The 18,478-nt window shown below is 55.9% G+C and overlaps 2 protein-coding genes across 2 annotated transcripts in view; both read right to left on the bottom strand.

Moving 5' to 3' along the window:
• The window catches only part of CFAP65 (cilia and flagella associated protein 65), a 31,722-nt gene extending 27,848 nt beyond the window's left edge, over nt 1-3,874 (bottom strand). The window contains exons 1-5 of the mRNA XM_059476186.1: nt 3,794-3,874; nt 2,907-2,975; nt 2,456-2,610; nt 1,674-1,776; nt 110-276 (exon numbers count right to left, since the gene is read on the bottom strand). Coding sequence (XP_059332169.1) covers nt 110-276; nt 1,674-1,776; nt 2,456-2,610; nt 2,907-2,975; nt 3,794-3,874 — 575 coding nt within the window. The remainder of the gene's footprint in view (nt 1-109; nt 277-1,673; nt 1,777-2,455; nt 2,611-2,906; nt 2,976-3,793) is intronic.
• A 3,215-nt stretch (nt 3,875-7,089) lies between these two features.
• LOC132075738 (motor neuron and pancreas homeobox 1-like) lies at nt 7,090-15,316 on the bottom strand. Its single transcript, XM_059476418.1, has 3 exons — nt 14,881-15,316; nt 7,899-8,059; nt 7,090-7,398 (listed from the first exon to the last, which is right to left on the bottom strand). The coding sequence occupies exons 1-3, from the start codon at nt 15,314-15,316 to the stop codon at nt 7,090-7,092; spliced, it is 906 nt and encodes a 301-aa protein (XP_059332401.1).
• Between the last annotated feature and the right edge of the window lie 3,162 nt (nt 15,317-18,478).

The raw sequence follows: 18,478 nt of genomic DNA, 5'->3' as shown, positions 1-18,478 counted from the left end.
AACAGAACTAATAACCACTGGAATGAGCTGCATTCACTGGAGAGTCCAAGAAAGTGGCAAAACACCTGAGAAAACAGAAGGAGTGTCTGCTTAAGCCCCTCTCACTCACCCAACATTGCAGATAGGAAACGCTGCCTCCGTAGCACTGTAGGTAGCACAGACAGGCAACTGGACAGCAGCTGGGATGGACAGACAGCAGCGTGGAAGCAGAGCATGCAGGCTAACAGAGAACTCACCCTCAGCTTTCATAAAGAGGATGCTGTCTTCATAGTCCCTCTGTACAGAAAAGCAAAGGGAGACAGCAGTTAGATACTGCTGCAGCTCTGCCCATGAATACCTGTCACCACTGCAAGTGTTGGGGAAAATATGTTGGCAACAGAGGCACCAGTGGAGGCCTCTGTGCAGGACAGAGAGCATATGAATCACTCAGAAAGGGCAGGCAGTGTGGAAGGTACTCAGGCATACTCCTCTGTCAGTGAACACACAAATACTCCCATGAAGAGCAGTTGAAGGCCACATTAGTTTCACCTGGTTTGTTTCGAGGCAGATGGATTTCTTTCACTATTTTCAATTCAGCTGAACTGAAGCATGTACAGCTTTTTTTTGAGCTCCATGAGCACAGAAGTATCAATCTTTGATTAAATGCTTTGTCAGCTAGAGATCCAAGCAGGTAACACATAAGTTAAAGATGCAGCATTGACAGCACTCTGTAGAAATAGCCTCAGGACATCTGCTGACAAGCCAAGATAGAAGGAATTGAAACATATCTATTTTCTATGCTTCATATTTGTCACCCTCCTGAGTAACACTTATACAGGTAAGGAGAGACCTTGGACACTGCAGCACACGCAGTCCTTGCTCTCTCTAAGAAAGGCAGCCTCCTGTTTTAGCGATTGATGTGCTGCAGACAAACTGTTCACTGAAAATGGAACAAGGCCAGCAGCTTATTTCATAAAGGGAACACTGAACAGTCATCAGAAAATCATGATACTAAGAGAGCAGGGTACTAGGAATCTGTCCAATGACCGTGCTCTATGGCTAGGACAGAGATACACATCAAAGACACACAGCTATCAACAAGAGCCAGAGATCAACACCCAGAGCCAAGACAGACACTACAAACAACCTGAAAAATAAGAAAAGGGTCTGGATAAAAAGAACCATTGCTGTTTAAAATGAAGCTTACAGAAACACCCTCCATCCAAAAGAAGGGCGGCCCCTGACATAGCCCTTAGAAAACAGGTAGCCCTTGAATGTAGAGGGTTTGGAATCTCCTGTGGGAAGGCAGAAAGTGAGCCCCTCAGCCCAAGGTTCTGCACTAAAACCACCCAAATGTGTTTCCTTGGGATCAAACCGGTGTGGACAGTTTAAGCACTTTATCTTACTGAGTTGAAAGGCAGAAGTAGTACATGAAAAACTGGGAATAATACTTTTTGTGAGGATTCCTCTCATAACTACTGGCAAACTCTGCAGAGAAGTCAGGGATTAGGACTCCCTCAGGTAATGAAGATGTGGAGAGATCAGGAAGGCCATTCTGCCCACTCCTTCTATGCTGGAATTCCCCCAAGGACTCATTCACTCAAGTGAGAACAAATCAGAAAGGACAAGAGAGGCAGAGGCCCACTGCTGTCCCCCAGAGTGCAGCCTGAGCAGTTGTGATGGTGCTGCTTTACCTTTTCACTGGGCCGGAAAACCACGGGCAGGCTCACAGACATGCCAGGGTTCAGAGTGATGGGCTGTGGGAAAACGGTGAGGAAGGACGGCGTGGAAGGAGCTCTAGGCAACAAAATCAGAACAAGAGATTTTGTCTGAGAGTGGGCAGCTTCAGTGAGCAGAAAAGAGAATAAATAACCAGCATCTCCAGACCCCACAATTTTAAAGCACTTTACATGCTGGACCCCAGGGGTACTTTGGCAGCAAAACAGTAGAGAGGGACAGAACCCTGGTGTCCTGAAAACCTATTCCCATCTCGAAGCACCCACCCCTTCCTTGAACAATGTTTTATGTTTTCAGGACATGCAGCATGAGCACACCACATAGGGCAGACACATTTGAGTTTCAGAGCAGGGAGGGTCACAGGGACTGCTGGAATGGCTCAGCATGCAGAGGGACTCCGGGAGCAATGGTTTTAGGTCACACTAGTGATTGGCTGGCATACATCCACAATTAAAATCTCACTAGACTGGAAATGCCTCACAGACAGAAGTATCAGCAAAACAGAATTTAAAACAAGGCATTTCATTTAACAGACTTCTGCCAGGAACAAGGCCTGTGTTTCTGAATTAGCAGGTTTCTGTCCTGCTACGTAAGGGTGCACCCATTGTCTCCTGCACAGCACTCAAGGGGAGAGAGGGAAGGTGAATCTGAGAAAATGTGCAGATGTGACTGATACAGCAGGAGTGAGGATGCAGAGAGAGCGTGAGGAGTGCAAAGGACAAACAAACTTCCCACGCACCTGTAACTCAGCTTCTGGACTTTCCTGTGAACATTTTTCAAGGTCAGGTGTTTGATCACCTCTTTTCCAAGTTTCCAGTCATGCCAACTGAGTGTTTCAGGGACCTCAATGCCCCAGAATATGGCTTTCTTCTTCTTTGCCTCTCTTGGAGACACCTTAGGGAGAAGCAGTTTGGGAGGAAGGGAGGAGAAATCACTTAAATAAACAGCCCTTTCTCTACGCTAAGGGTTTCTGACTCGGGCAGCGGATGAGAGGAGCCACCCCGCGGCAAAACTGCACGAGTCTCCAAAAGCCCTGCTCCGGGCTCCAGAGAGGACACCTCCTGGCCACAGCCCAAACAGCAGAGGGAGCAGATACTAAAAAGTGTGATGAAAGACGTTTTCATGTTTCTCCTCTCCCAGCCTGCCAGGCAACCCACCCAAGTCAGTAGCACTCTTTGCTCCTCGCTCACCTTCCTGTCATAGCCACTCTTCCAAAAACAGTCAGAGTTTTGGGGCTCATCATGCAGCTCAGCAAGCATCTGAGAAACAAGAGGGAAAAGTCCTCACACGCGCTGCTCCTGCGCCCACAAACCCTTTGCTGCCAAAAGCCGGGCACTCCCAGCGACCCACGGCCCTGCTCAGGCTGCTGGTGGCGCTGAGCCCCCTCCCTGCCGGGAGCAGCGCCCGCCGTGTCCCAGCCCCCGCTGTGTCCCCAGCCCCGCTATGTCCCCAGCCCCGCTGTGTCCCCAGCCCCGTTGTATCCCCAGCCCCGCTATGTCCCCAGCCCCGCTGTGTCCCCAGCCCCCGCTGTGTTCCCAGCCCCGTTGTATCCCCAGCCCCCGCTGTGTTCCCAGCCCCGTTGTATCCCCAGCCCCCGCTGTGTTCCCAGCCCCCGTTGTGTCCCCAGCCCCGTTGTGTCCTCAGCCCCGCTGTGCCCCCAGCACCGGCTCTGTCCCCAGCCCCGTTGTGTCCCCAGCCCCGCTGTGTCCCCAGCCCCGCTGTGTCCCCGGTGCAGCCCTCTCCAGAGCGCACGGCTGTCCCCATGTGGGTCACAGCCCAGCCCCTGCGGAGGGGCTCTCCCTGGCGCTGGGCAGCACAGCCCTGCCCACTACCGGCCCACAGAGCACCGTACAGCACGGCTGTGCGCTGCGGCCTGGCCTGGCCGCCCCGAGCCCCGTGTGGATGAGTGTGGCGGGACCCCGCTCCCCACAGTGAACGGCCGCCCAGCTCCCTGGGGCACGGCCATCTCCAGCATGATCCGGCTGCCCCCGGAGCGGAGTAGAAGCCCGAGCCCCGAGTCACCACCGCCCCCGGGCCCCGCCGGCTCCCTCGATCCCAGCCCGGCTCCCTAGAGCACCGGGAGCCCGGGGCACCTCGCTGCCGGTGCCGGTACCGGTGGCGGCCGCTCAGCGCCGGGCGGGCCGGCCCGCGTTGCCATGGAGACCGGACGCGGTTGCAGCGGCTCCCGGAGCGACGACGGCGGCCGGCTCGGGTCAATCCGCGCGGGCAGAGGCGGCCGCCAGGGGGCGGCGGAGGGACGCGCAGGGAGGCGGAGATGGAACGGGAGCGGGGCAGGGAGAGGGCGCGGGCAGAGCCCGGCGGGGTCCGGAGAGCACCGAGCTCTCCGGACCCCTCCGGGAAGGAGGCCGTGAGGGGTTCTCAGGGGTGCAGGGAGGAGACAGAAATCAGGGACAGATGGGACGTTCAGGGGCAGGGAGATGGAGGAGGGCGGGGGAAGGAGGGAGGGATGCAGGGGTGCGGGAGAGAGCGTGCGGTGAGAGGTGTTGAGGATTTTTGCTGGTGCTGAGCCAGCAAAGAGGGGCCGTAAAGTCCGTGGATAGATCGGATGGATGAGTGGGGACAGTGTGGGAATTGCTGGGTGGCAAAGGGTCACAGGTGCATCAGGCTGGAGGGTGCTCTCATAGGGATGGAGTGACACCTTAATGGGGCCGGGTCACCCTAAGCTCCTTGGAGCGTTGGTGACACAGGTAACAAGTTGTTATCATTGCCAAAAGTTACGGGGTCAAGACCAGCAAAGGCACAGAGGATGGAGAGCCCTGACTGTGTGAGCCCATCAGGTGTCATTCTCATGGGGCACCACCACCACCATCCTAGGGACAGTCCTACATCTTCCCAGTGCCCTGCATGACCCTCAGGGAGACAGGACCTTCATTTTTCCGGTGGAGAGAGACAGATAGTGCCTCCAGGGTGCGCAGGCAGCTCTGGTGGAGAGCGGGGCTGGCCGCATCAAACCGCACAGGGAGGGTGCCCGGCAGAGGCAGGAAGGAGATGCAGCTTTAATGGCATTTGTCAGTGTTTACAAATGAGTCATCCAGCTAAGCAGCCCGGCTGTAAATCAGCACTCTAACTCTTCCAGCATCACTTGTGTCCCCTCCTTTGTCCCCCTAGCTCTGGACGAGTGCCTGGCTCCTCCAGAAACAAGCTCATAAATAACAGCAACAAAACAAACCCTCCTGCAGCCACGGTGGGCCTGAGTGCAGCAGGCGCGAGATGAACGCCTCCCATCCATCACTTTAACGATTGTACTCTGCAAATTAAACCTGTCACGGCCCATCAAGGTGAATGTTTTAAGCCTGTGACATGCCTTCAGCTCCCCTCCTCCTCCCTGGCACTTCTTGCTTTCCTTCTTGCCTTTTCCTCTCTGCCTCTACCATCCCAGTCCCCCCTTTCAGCCCTGCTCCAGTGTGTGGTACTCCCTGTGGTCGCCTGCTGAGCCAGGCTGCACATCGGGGGATTGATAGATGTCTTTGGCCCTGATGCTCCTGCAGCCACGGGCTGGCAGGTGCCAGCATTTCTGTGCCCAGTCCTGTGTTTTTGCTGAGAGCTGGCACAGCTCTCCTGGAGCAATGGGTCTCTCCTCCTCTGTTGTCTCGACACGGCAATGGCAGGGAATTGGGTACCATCCTTTCAGGCTTCCCCTTCCCTTCCTACTTTCTTTGTATTTCTTCCCCCTACACCACATTTATTTCTCTCTTGCCCCACATTACACACCCATGGCAGGCTCCTGGCACCTGCTGCTGCCCCAGCTCATACCTCCCCCCTTGGAGCAAGGGCTGCAGCCTCCCAGAACCAGAGATCCCCTCGGGGCAATTCCAGGGATCTGGAGACCTGCGTGTCTTGAGAGGGACTGCCAGGGGAGAGGGAACCTGGGCAGTGAGGATGCCATGTGCCCGGGGGAAACTGCTGAGCTGCCAGCAGCCACTGTAGGTCACTGTCCCCCCGCACAGGACCGTCATCCATCCGTCCGTCCGTCCGTCCGTCCGTCTCTATGCTCCTCTCTCCTGTCACCTGCTTCCCCTGCCCACCCCTCTGTCCCCCTGCCCAGGGTGCGGCCCCCAGACACCGACGGGCTTTTCCCAGCCCTGCGATGTGTGACACCAACGCTTACCTGTCCCTTTGTCACCGACTGACTGCCAGAGACGGCCAGGATTCCACAGGGGCTGCTGTGCTTCAGCAATTCCCACCCCCAGCACAAGTCCCGGGGCAGACAGCCCTCCCTGCACGCTCAGCAGAGCCGGGGAGGGGACAGGACAGCAGGGTGTGGGACAGAGGGACATCACGGTCTGTCTGGGAAAGGTCACCCAGCCCGGCCCAGCCCGCTCCACCCCTGCAGCTCCCGGCGCAGTGCAGTGCTGAAGCAGCGCTGCCCCTCTGCCTCCACGGCCATCTCAGCTCCCCAAGGGGAGAGCCAGAAAGGCACAGGAAGCACGGGGGATCTTCCAGGACCCTCCAGCATCCTGTGAGGACACGGGCAGCCTGCTGACTTACAGGGAGTCAGTGCTCAACCCCAGTGTTTCCAGGGAAGTGGAACAGGGTGTCAGTCACCATCCTGCTGCCAAGGGTTGATTTCAGCCCAGTCAGAGTGAGCAACATGCCAAGAGCTCAATGAAACAAGCCCAGAGAAGAACCTAGAGAGGTTAAGCATCACTATGGGGCAAAGGGAGCTCACCACAGCACTGAGCCTTCACAGCCTGAGCACTTTCCTGCTTCCCTTTCCCCACGTTTATTTGGGACACTGCCACACCAATGCAAGCAGGCCAATTGCAGCATGGAAAACAGCATCAGCTTTGCTTCCCAGGACAGCTTTCCCTGCAAAGCACAGACTGTCCCAGGGATGTACTGGTGCAGGAGGAGGCAAGGCAGGCTGGCATGCAACCTGGGCATCCTTGCCAGCTCTTCATGCCACCAAGGGGAAGGACAAGCTGGCACCACACTGCATGAGCTGCTCCAGGCGTTGTCATATCTGTAGGGAAGTGGCAGTGCAGTCAAAGAAGGGTCTGGGTCTCCCTCTTGCAGCTGTGCCAGCAGCCTGCCAGCTGTCCAAGTCTGCTCTCCCCACCTTTTCCCCAGAGACTTGGTAGGACAGCACAGTAGCAGGACAGGGGATTTTCCTGTCCCCTAAGGAAAAGCACAGGCATCCAGATAACAGCTTTATAGGGGAGGGATCTGGGGACTCCTCCAGATACACACAGAGGAATAATTACAAGTTAAATAGGATCCAAACACACATAAGTTAAAGGGTGGCAGGTGCCCTGCGGCCCCCTGCTCCTTCCAGGCACAGTCTGTGTCTGCCAGCAAAGAGAACCCCCACAACACAGCCTGGCCCCTCTCCCAGCTGGCTCCATTCGCCTTTCACAACACAGAGCCAATCTTCCTCTCTGTGGCGCCCATCTCGTCCTCCTCCTCTTCCTCGCCCCCCGAGCAAGACGAGTCCTGGCCATAGCTCAGCTCGGCGGCGCTGCAGTGCAGGAAGCCCGAGTCAGGGCTGTGCCCCATGAACTCGGGGCTTTTAGCAGCTTGTCCCTGGGGCTCGCCGGGCAGCAGCTTCTCACAGGTTTTGCTGAGCCCTCGTTGCTTCTCAGGCTCCACCTGAGCCCCCTGCTCCTTGGCCTTGCGGCTCCGCTTCCACTTCATGCGGCGGTTCTGGAACCAGATCTTCACCTGCCAAGGGAAAGCCCCAGGGGAGAGGATGTATCCTGCTGCATCCTGTCCCCACTCACCCCCTCACCTTCCCTGCAGGGAGGGTTCCCCCAAAACTTCTTCATTGTGGGGCATCCCATGGTGCTACAGGTATGTACAAAGAGGATGAGGTTGTCACAGGGATAGGGATAATGGGGGCTGCTGCCTTTCCCCCCATCCAGCCAAGGATATCCACAGAGACATTTTCATATTAGCCCCACAAAAAGATCTCTCCCACAGCATGCTGAAGGATGGGAAGGCTCTGAAATCCAAGTTGGGGGTGCCAGGTGAAAAGAGGAGCAGTATATCTGGGATGCCCTTCACCTGGAGCCCACCAGGCAGGTGTCTGCAAGAGATGCTCTGAAGGGGCACTGATGGGAGCAGTGGGGTGTGGGACTGATGCCATTAGCACTGCCCATGACCCTGCCTTGCCCCCATGGCAGCTCCATGGTGCTATGCTTCATCCCCCCAGGGCAAGGTACCTGTGTCTCAGTGAGCATCAGCGACGTAGCCACTTCAAAACGCTTGGGTCTGGACAGGTACTTGTTGAGCTTGAACTGGTTCTCCAGCTCCAGGAGCTGCTGGCTGGTGAATGCTGTGCGGGGCCGACGGCACTTCCCCATCAAACCAGACTGTGGGGCAGCTGTAGAGCAGACAGCGGGTGGGGGTCAGGGGACAGCACACTGGTAGGGGGACAAACCCTCAGCAAACCCAGGATGAGGAGGAAGATGAATGTCTCCATCATCTCCCACCCCAATAATGGCTTTATTGCCTGATAGGAACCAGTGAGATACGTTATCAGGCCTCGGTGTACAACTGGGATCAGTGCTGAGACTGAAATTAATTCTCTTTTTTTATTGCTGGGCCGCACAGGTGGCAGCTCAACGGCCAGGGGCTGTGCTGGGGCTGCCCTGAGCGCCGCTATCTCGCCTGCAGCCCTTGAAGGCAGAGCGGCGCTGAACCAGGAGGCAGCAGAACAAAGGCACCTTTGAGAGTCCAGCAGGGGGTGGCTGCCGCTCTCTGTTTGATCCTCGCTTATCTCCTCTCCACTGCCTTTATTGTCCCCCTGGGGTTCAGCTTTTACTGCTTCTCCCAGCACCACGGCGGCAATCCCAGGGGTTTGCAGCTGGGAATGAAGGGCTGGAGCAGCAGGGAGGGGCGTGGGGGAGAATGGCGGGAGGTGGTGGTGGGCACTAATGCAAAAGGACCTTGGAACATCCCTGCTGCCACATCTAGGGCAACAAGATCCTGGAGCATCCTGGCCCCAAAAGTGTGCAGTGCTTGGCAAGGGCCACTCCAACTCACCCACTCTGCTGGACATGGGGCACCATTCATGTTATCTCCCCCAGATTCCAGCTTTGATCCCAACCTGCCCATCTCCCGAGGTGTCCCCCGAGCCCTTCACAAACACAGCGATGACGCATGGGGCAGGAATTTATGAAAGAGCTATTAAGTGATCACAACACAGGTTTGATCCCAAGTACCCGGATTCTGGGTCAAGCAGATAGAACACAGGCTGGGCTAGGGCTGTGCAAATGCCTCCTGGGAGCAGGACAGACACAACCCCTTCTTCTGCCTGTAGCCCCTCAGTGCCAGCAGAGACAGTCTGTGTGACCCACCTTGCAGCCACTGGCCAGTTAAACAAGGAACTGACCAAACAGAGGCACACTGTGCCAATGATTCTGATACATGATGCATTATTTTGCATAGGAAACATATTCAAGGCTAAAACTGAATGAGAGGTTCAAAAGATTTCCAGTACAAAACAGAGATGAGAGATGTCTCAGCTCTGCAGAGTTCAACAGCCACCTGGGCTCTGACTGGCTGTGGATGCTCGGGCTGTACAAATCCCCCATGGAAACATGGGACCAAACAGGTCTGCAAAAGCTTCCTCTGGCTAAGAAAAGGAGGTATTATGGGAACGAGCATCTGCAGGGATGGGGCAGCCCAAGCTAACACCGTTTGCAGCTCCTCGGGGAGGGAAAGTCCAGAGATGCATCAGAGACAACTGGAGGGGAAATTCATTCTGTTGGTGGGGGTACATCACAAAGCAGCCCCAGGCAGTGTCCAGCAGCCCAAGGACTCTGGGTCCCAGTGAGCCTCCTTTGTTGACAGAGACAGGAGGGTGGTTGGAGCATCTGGAGCCCCAGAATCCCTCCCTGCAACGAGGCTGCCCTGTGCAGTTTGGCTGCACCAGGTCAGGGAAGGGCTCCTCTGATCAATTCCTCTTTCTGAGCATGGTCTCCAGAGAATGTTTTGGGGAAAGAGAAGGGAAGAGGTTGTGCCCTCTCAGCATCCAAAAATCCAGGAGTTCTGAGCTTTCTGGACCTGGAGGGTCCAGGAGTGAAGAGATATCATATTCCCAATCTGAATTCCCCACTCCAAAACAGAGAGCCCAGGGCTCAACTCCTAGGGCATTGTGTCCTGGCTCCAGAGAGCACAGAAATCCTTCAGATCAACCTGAAAGGCTCCTCTGTGCCTCCTCTATCAAGGTCATATGTGACCAGACTAAAACCAGATGCAGGAATAGTAGAGGCACAGAAGTGCCTCACAGAAGAATCTCAATCCTAAAAGCAATGCAAGTTTGATCTGTCCAGCTTCAGAGGAGCCTGGAAGGCAGCCTGCTTTGACAACACCATCTCAAGAGACTCACTTTTCCCGACGTGAGCTGCTGAGGACTACTTGGTCTAGCAGGGAAAAGAAGAACAGAAAGTTTGTCCAAAAGTCAAATAAACCCAAACAGGATATAGCCCAAAGAACTACCAATCAAGGGGACTGATTTCTGGAGCATGGCCCTGCTGCCAGCCCTGATTTCTCCTTCTCAGTGTCCAATTCAGTTTCAGGGCAGTGTGCCCATTACAAATATTGTACAGAGCCCGACTTCCTTGGAAACTCACTCTGCCTCCTGCCCCAGTGATGACCAAAAAAACCCCAACAAACAATCCTCAAATCCCTCTGTGGTGCTGTTATACAGTTTGAGCCAGCACCAGTTCAGTGCCCAGCCCACAGAGTGTGGCTGGCCATCTCATCTGTGACCTCCTCTGACAACACACCCTCCAGCAGCTACAATTATCCATCCCCACTGCTCCCCACTGTGACTTGTTCAAGGTTTGGCCTCCACACCACGTTGAGAAAGCCCAAGGCAATACAGCTGACCTTCAGCCACCCACAGCAGCAGGTTTTCATGGACATGAATGATCAACATCTGTGGCATCACCTCTGCTGTTACCTTTCCCAAAGGGCTCTAGCTCTTTTGTGTGGAGAGAGTATGGCAGAAGAGGATGGCAGATTCTCACTGGGAAAAGAAACAAGGAAGGAGGTAGAAGCTGAGACTGCCAGCATGCTCTGCTGAGACCCATCCCTCCCTGCCCTGTGGCAGGCTGCCACATGGACAAAGAATCCTCCCAAGGGGTGCACAGCAAGCATGCCTCCCAGGGCTTACCTTCTCCACTCAGCAAGCTATGAACCCATCCCCATCACCATCAGCATCTCACAAAGTATTACCCTTTGGGAAAGCTCTCCATCTTACCCAGCTCCTACCAGAAGACCAGGGACTGCCCCAGTGTTACACCTTTGCTTGCCAAAGAATTTATTTTCTGCTCAGCCATCTCCACCCAGGATCAGAGCTTGTCTCACCATCCCTTCAGCCTGGCAAGGCTTGGACCCCCTGAAGGGTGCCTGGCATCTGGCTGCAGTATCAGTAAATAAACTGCTTGGCCTGGGGCCAGGAATGCCCTCCGAGTCTGAGGCCAGGAGCTCTGCAAGGCAGCTGCCTCCTGGATAATTAGACAAAGCTTATAAAGAATTGTTGGTTTATTTGATACAGTTCCGCCTACTTGATAACAGGGGTAATCCCAGGTTGATATTAACTCACTTGTTTTTAATTTGGTTTGTTTAACTATAGTTCACTTCACTTTGTGGTCTGGCAGATAAAGGAGAGGAAATTAACACCCTGACTGCTTTAGGTGTTTCTCTGGATGTCAGAGCTGCAAGGGAGGGAGGTAGTCTCAGCATCAGGGTCAGCATCACGGGCTTTTTCTGACCTGCCAGGAGCCCTGGCCATTATCAGTGGGGCAGTATGTGTAAGGGCACTTGCTACCTCTGCAAGCCCCTTGCTTGCTCCACCATTAAACCTCAATTGCTGCATGCAATTTCCCAGCCCGTATTTCCAACCAGACCACTGTACACCTGGTGAGCCTTCGAAGACATTGCTTTTTGAACAAGTTTGATAAAACTTATTCTGCCTGCTCTCCTGTCCCAGCACAGCCCATCAGCAAGCTCTCTGCCATCATGGGCAGGTTCTGATCTGGGCTCCAGGCCATCAAATTGTTGGTGATGCAAGGAAGTGGTGTGCCAGCAAAGCCATCTAAGCACTGGGTCCCTCGGAGAGGATCCTTTGCTCTTCCTGAGAGCCCACAGCTGTATGTCACTGCTCCCCATTTCTACAGCTCTCAGCTGCAGCGGGTCCCTGCACTGGCTCCCACCACTGCACCACATTTCCACACTGACAAACAAGGCAAATAAATCACAGCTCCCAGAAAAACTAATAGGCCTGGCATTCCAGTGCCAAATGCTACCCCTGGGTGCTTCAGGAGGTGCTCAAAGCCCAGGATAGGGATCCAGGCTGGGGATAGCAGAACCTGGGCAGGCAGCATCCCTGTTTCCTGCAGCCAGGGCACACCTGCTCCTGCAGCCAGGCCTTGCAGAGTGCGCATTGCAGCAGAGGCTGCAGCACCGCGTGCGGCTCTGCACAGACAGCCAGGGAGGGAGAGGCGCTCACCCTGCCTCTCACTGAGCCCAGCACCCAGGCCAGGCCCTGGGGGTGCCAACTATCCCAGACAGCCTCCCTGGCAGCCCCACGCACAGGTGATAGCAGGGCGAATGTGTGCAATGAATACCCACAGAGCTTACAGTTCATGGGCTGTCTTGCTGCTTCCCCCTTCCTGACTGTCTCTAGGAGATCAAAACAGACCACACCTGCAAAACATTGCTACACATGCACCCAAAGACGGAATTTACTCCAGAATTTACTCCTGGAATTCCCTTTGAATAAATCTCAAGGGCGATCACCCCCTGGAATGATCCATAATATGTCCTAGAATGCTTTCAGATTCATCTCTTACAGCACCTGCCCACTGCTCCTGGGAGAGTTAAACTTGACAGGCACCAGCAGCCTTGACACTTGTAGTTGGTCACTCTGGAAACTTCAGCCAGGCAGGTCTGTCCATCTGTCTGTCTAGGCTGGGTGGTGGGACAGGGGCTCCCACAAACTAGAGGCAGCCCAGGAGCCCTGTGCCAACAATGGAAGGAAGGCTCCTGCCCAGCCCACCCAACTCCTCAGAGAGGTGAGGAAGGGCTGTGGAGGCAGCAGATCCTAGGCTGGTGCCCTTTGCTGTCCCTGTCCCCAGGCATTGCCACCACACCGGGGCAATCTGAGCCCAGGCACAGGCACAGCCTGCAGCTGGAGCCTGCAGCTGTTGGTACAAGGAGAAGGCATGCTGCAAATGACCTGATTTCAGAGCTTCAGTGAGCCCACAGGGGCAAGGGCTGAAGACACCCTTAAGAACCCTAAGGTTACCAATGGACAGAAATAAGGATGTGAAGATGGATAAGCAGAAGAATTGCTGAAGTACCTGACAAGACACTCTGGAGAGAAAGAATCCCCACTGCAAAGGGCTCCCTGGAATTGGGAACAAACACCTTTTAGTAAGGACATGGAATGAGGCAGTGGTCATCCTGATTTAAAAATTTACAGTTTTGGCAGCTTTTCCTGCATCCTTGTTACACTTCAACGTGTCTACCCTGCTTTGGGATCTCCAGAACCCAAGTAAGTAACACTTGGGTCAGAAACTGCTTTTCTTCCCTCTGAACTTCCATAGGAGCCCTGCCCAGTGTTTCCCACAAGACCCTTTGACATTCTGGTCCAGCACATTCTGCAGAGCTCCCTTCACAAGTTGTTCTCATGCCAATAATTTGGGACTTTGGAGAGGTTTTGGATACAACCAGCTGAAAATCACATGCTGCTTTTGAAAGGAATGGTGCTGATGTACAAATATCTCTATGTTATCCCAGTCAGAAGCTGCACTCAGGGCTACAGATCAGATGCTGTGTAGCATTCCCACTGCGGTGAAACACAGCCCTGTATGAAGCTACCAGGATGCTGAGATTCACCAACAGACCCAGACCCTTCAAAGATAGCATGGCCTCTGCAGAGATGCAGGAAGATGCAATAAATAATAAAGACTTCAACTAATCAGGATTTTTTTTTTTGTCTTAGTGACATCTTTGAAGAGCATACATAACCCTAGCACTGAAGGCTTATTCTACACCTCTAGATTCACAGACGGAGCATTCCTAAAGTCTAGGGAAAGCCAGGTAAAGGGAGAGAGGGTGGGGAAAAAAACAGCCAATTTCCCTTTAACCTGACCAGGAATAGTTTGAGGTTGGAGTAATACATGTGATTTTTCAAGTAGTTCTCTGTAAATTTTGCACTGTTATTTATCCAGCTTTTAAAAATTAATAATAATTTTGCAAATGGGCTTCCCGAATTTTAGGAATTTTTTTTTTACACTCAGCTAACAAATATGGATCTTCTGATGGGGCTGTATTAACCAGTCACTCTCGGTTTAATGCCCATCTTTTCACTGACCAGCACAGGGCAGGGTCCGGGTTGGGGTGCCAGACGTCAACAGGACCAGCGCCTGAAGTCAGCTCTTGTTCCGTCCGTGCCCTGCAGGACCCATGGCAGCAGTGCGGGGTCCGGTGCCTGCCCGAGCCCTGGTGATGCCCACCAGGAGGGACTGGGGCAGGGATGGAGCCGAGCACGCTGTCGGGCCGCCCGGTTCCCGAAGTTGCCGCCAGGAACGAGCTCAACGGCCGCTCATCCCACGAGGCGAGCGGGACCCGGAGCGCCGGCCCTGCACGGAGCCCGATCCGGCCGCGCATGCAGCGAGACTGGGGCGGGTTCGTTCCCAGACACACCGGGAGGGATTTATTCGTTTCCCGGTGCAGTTTTTTGCCGCCGTTTCTCTCTTTTCGTTTCCTTCCCGCCCCGCGGAGCCCGGGTAGGCGCGGTCCGGCTGTGCCGCCGGCGGCGCGGGCAGCGCCCCTCGGGGCTCTGCCGGAACACCGGGCCCGCGTACGGCGAGACTTTGCCCTTCGGATCTGTTCGCCAGGGCCTCGCAGCCCTCGGAGGTCTCCAGCAGCGGGACACTCCGGCTCCCCACCCCTGCCCTGCCGGGATACAGAGCGAGCCGCGCATCGGGGTCAGGGCGGAGGGCTCAGGGTCCCTGCGGGCTCCCGACCCGGACCACCGGAGGGCCTCGAAGGGGTGGGGTCGGGAACGCTCGGTCCCGGGCTGTCGGACGGAGCCGCACCTGATGTGCCGGCGGACGCCGCCGGGGCGGAAGGGCCCAGAGCCGCGTTCCGCCCGACGGGAGGGTCGGTGCCCGGTCACTCACTCACCGTTGAAGTCGGAGAGCCTCGGCACCAGCATCCCGGCTCGGATCCAGTGCTCCAGCGGGAAGGAGCCGGCCACGGCCGCCTTCAGGTGCTCGGCGCCGGGCGGCGGCAGGTGCGGGATGCCGGTGTAGGCGAACGCGGGGTGCTGGCCTCCCAGGGTCGGGAGCGGGTACACGGCGGGGGGGTACAGGGCGGGCAGGGCGCCGAGCCCGGGGCCAGAGAGGTGCAGCAAGCCGGGCTTGGGCACGAAGCCGGCCGGGGCGAGGGACGCGGCGGCCGGGGGCGCCCGCGGTGAGGGGGTGTCGGAGCGCCCGACGGGGCCGGGGCTCGACGCGGGGCTCCCGGGGCTCAGCCCCGGCGGGGAGGCGCTCCGCGCCGGCTCCTCGGCCAGGAGCGCTTCGATGCGGAAGTTTTGGGACTTCTCCATGGGCTTGTGCATGGCCGTGCCCCGTGAGGAGCCGTCGAGCCCTCCGGCGCCGCGCCGCTCCCCTGCCAGGGCACAGCCCGGCCGGCCAGCCCCGGGCGAGCCCCGGCAGCGGCGGGCATCCACCCGCGGGCCGCGCCGCGCTCAGCGGGGCTGCCCTCGAGGGCAGCCCTCCTCTCCGCTCCGCCTCCCGGCACTCGCTCGCCCGACGGCACCGGGGTGGGTTTTAACCCCCTCTCCACCTACCCCAGTTCCCCATTGGCTCCGCTCCGGCCCCCCGCCCTCCCCCCCGGCCGCCCTCCTCCGGCTTCCGCAGCCGTGGGCAAACGCCAGGGAGTCACCGGGGCCACTCTGCCCCTTCCCCAGCCCCTCCACAGCCAGGGGTCCCCACAGCGGCCAGGACCCACCCAGGGCGCTGAGCCCATCATCCTGACCCAGAGCCCCGTGGCAGGGACGCAGCTCTATGGTTACAGCAACTGGAGGAGACACGGAGAGACTTCAGCACATGTAGGCAAAGCCCTGCTGGGCTCCAGTGCTGCCCTGGCACCGTGGAGCTCCCGGGCACTCGGAGGGCAGAGTGCTTAGCTGGGAGGGCAGGAGGGGCACTCACTCACTAGCAGGCTCCCCTGCATCCCGTGCCACGAGATCACCACCTGTGCCCAGCTGTGCTGTTTGCATTGCTGTGATCCAGGGAGATCAACAGACCTGAGCTGGGCACACAAAGGACCACCACCCTCCATCACCCATGCCTGTCCAAGATGCAGCCCAGCAGGTGCACACAGGCAGATTGTTACTCATTTGCCTGGTCTGACCTTTGCTAGGCAAGACACAGCTTGGAGAACAGCACCTGGGAAGGATGGAGAGGAAAGCTTTGGCTGGTCTGGGAATGGTGGGTAAGCAGGAGCAGAGCTGCTCCAGATCTCCTGCCTTTAGAGAGAGGCAAAGTGCATGTGTGGAATGTGCTTTTAGGAATCTCTGTCATTAAGGGTCTACTCCTGTTTGTCTCTAGTTCCCACTTTTTTCTGTCCTTCTGACACAGTGACACAAGCCTCTGATTTTTTTTGTGCCCTGTGATGGGTCTTGCTCTTAGGAAGGGAAGTAAGGCAGCTGCTATTGCCCTGCCTAAATGTAATAATGGCTAAAGAAAATCCCCCACTCCATCCCCCTCTGCTTTGCCAGCACACAAGCCAATGTCCCCACAAGCAAAAGGACACCAAGCACCTTCTCCCTCCTGCCATGGGAAGTGCCAGCACAGCCAAGCAGCAGGCACAGACAGGACAAGATTTGGGGAGGAGCAGAGCAGACTGACTCCTGAGCACAGGGGGAAACTACAAGAGATATCCAGGGAACAGAGAGCACAGTGAAGGTAGGACAAGTGTTCCACTGCAGATCAATAGCCTGCATGGGAAGGGGGAGCCATCACTTCCTCGCCTGAGCCCTCAGGACTGACTTCAAGGATTGCAATGGTTTGTTAGCTCTGTACAGGGAAGGTGCCTTGAGACCTGGAGCAGAGACTGGGTCACAACAGAGAAATCAGCGCCTCAATCACCCTACCAGGCAGGTAGGCAACCCAGGTAACTCCTGGCGAGCCCTGAGACCATCTGTGACCGTACCCAGTGTGTAGCTCAGGCAGTGGGAGCAGGGCTTGAATGAGGGGTCTGGTCATAGCTCTTAGTCACAGCCTTACTGTCCTCATGGAAGTCCCCTACACTACCCAAGGAGGTTTTCCAAAGACAAGCAACTCTCTCAAGGATCAGCAGCTCATGCTAGTGCCCAATTCCCTGATGCCAGGGTGATGCAAGTGCAACCAGCCAGGCTGCAGCCTTTGAACTGCACAAGCAAGAAACCTTTGCTGACAGAGCCGTAGAACCTGGCTTATTTCTTTATTTGGAAATACCTGAACAAAGAAAACTAGAGAAATCATGGAGGGATGATGAGTGGCAATATTTGGAGCAGAGCCTGAGACCCTGTAAGAGGGTTGTCCAGGACCACAGCAGCTGGCACACAGCCCATGGAGATGGTGTCCATGGTTGTGTGCAGAAGAGCTGGGCTGGGTGGTGGACAGCAGAAGGGGCAGGATGCAAGGCAGTGATAGATGCCAGGGTGCTGATGAGTTCACAGTGTTCAGGGTCATTAATCAGATCAGAGCTGGATTAAGGTGTCCGAGGTCTGATTAGCTTCATTTCCCGCCTCAGGAAGGAGGGAACTCTCTTTCCCATCCATCAAATCCTCCAGTGACAGCTCACCTGGTTGCTAACTAAATCAGAGGATTGTAATAAGTGAATGTGACTGTGGCCTGGCCCCTCACCTCTGCCCAGCATCCTTCCTGCACAGGAGGGTGTAAGGCAACCCTGAACATCAGGCACAGGTGGCAGACCCCAAGATACCAGCCAGAGATCTCCAGTTTGAGGGTTCAGGACCCTGTGGACAGAAGCTCTCCCAGGAAACCCCCCCCAGTTCAGGATGAGGTGCAGTTCGAGGGGATATGTTCCCTGTCAGCATCATCTTGCTCCCAGTCCCCCCACAGCTCCTCTGTGCTAAAACCTACCCCATCAGTATCTCCATTTGTCCCCTGCCTGATGCACCTCGTGTTCAGTGTGCCCTAAAGCTACCTTCACTTTAACCACTTAGACTGTTTCTGTCCAGAAAGTACAGACCTGCAGGAGGTCCATGCTGCCCAGGCTCCCTCACCTCTCTGGGGCAGACCCTGATCAAAGCATCCCACGCTGGGCAAGGGGCATCACCAGGAGTGTTCACACAGCCCTGAGCTTCCTGGGATTCTTTAATCTGCCTCAGTATCCTGGGGGTAATTTTCTGGATGTGCCTCAGCTGGACATTGAGAACTCAGTCCCCCTTGAGTGACCTGAAAGCAGCACTCACAGCAGCACCCCTGCAGGCACACATGAACCCTGCAAAGCCTTTTTTACTGCTGATGGGAAGGTACACAGCTAGACACCTGGAGCTCCTACTGTGTCCATAGCCTGCAGTGAATTGACTCCATTGTGACTCCCATCCATGTAAAGTCAAGCACCAGGAATAAAACTAGAAGGACAAACCCCCACACGGCCACCAAAGACACCCAGGTCTGGTGTACACAAGTTTTCAGCAGCTCCAGAGTCCCACAACACTACCAATAGCACTGCACATACTTCCCCAATTTGTTGCCAGCAGTACCTG

This window comes from Ammospiza nelsoni, chromosome 7, assembly GCF_027579445.1.
Source record: "Ammospiza nelsoni isolate bAmmNel1 chromosome 7, bAmmNel1.pri, whole genome shotgun sequence".
Lineage (NCBI taxonomy): Eukaryota > Metazoa > Chordata > Aves > Passeriformes > Passerellidae > Ammospiza > Ammospiza nelsoni.
Note: the sequence above shows the minus strand (reverse complement) of the source record. Positions and strands in the feature narration are given on the sequence as shown.

What these genes read in the sequence shown, in the direction of transcription:
- LOC132075738 (XM_059476418.1), bottom strand. Translation starts at nt 15,316, where the DNA reads ATGCACAAGCCCATGGAGAAGTCCCAAAACTTCCGCATCGAAGCGCTC. An exon ending in GAGGCTCTCCGACTTCAACG is followed by an intron (nt 8,060 to 14,880) that starts GTGAGTGAGTGA and finishes TCTGCTCTACAG; the next exon opens with CTGCCCCACAGTCTGGTTTG. An exon ending in TGATGCTCACTGAGACACAG is followed by an intron (nt 7,399 to 7,898) that starts GTACCTTGCCCT and finishes TTCCCTTGGCAG; the next exon opens with GTGAAGATCTGGTTCCAGAA.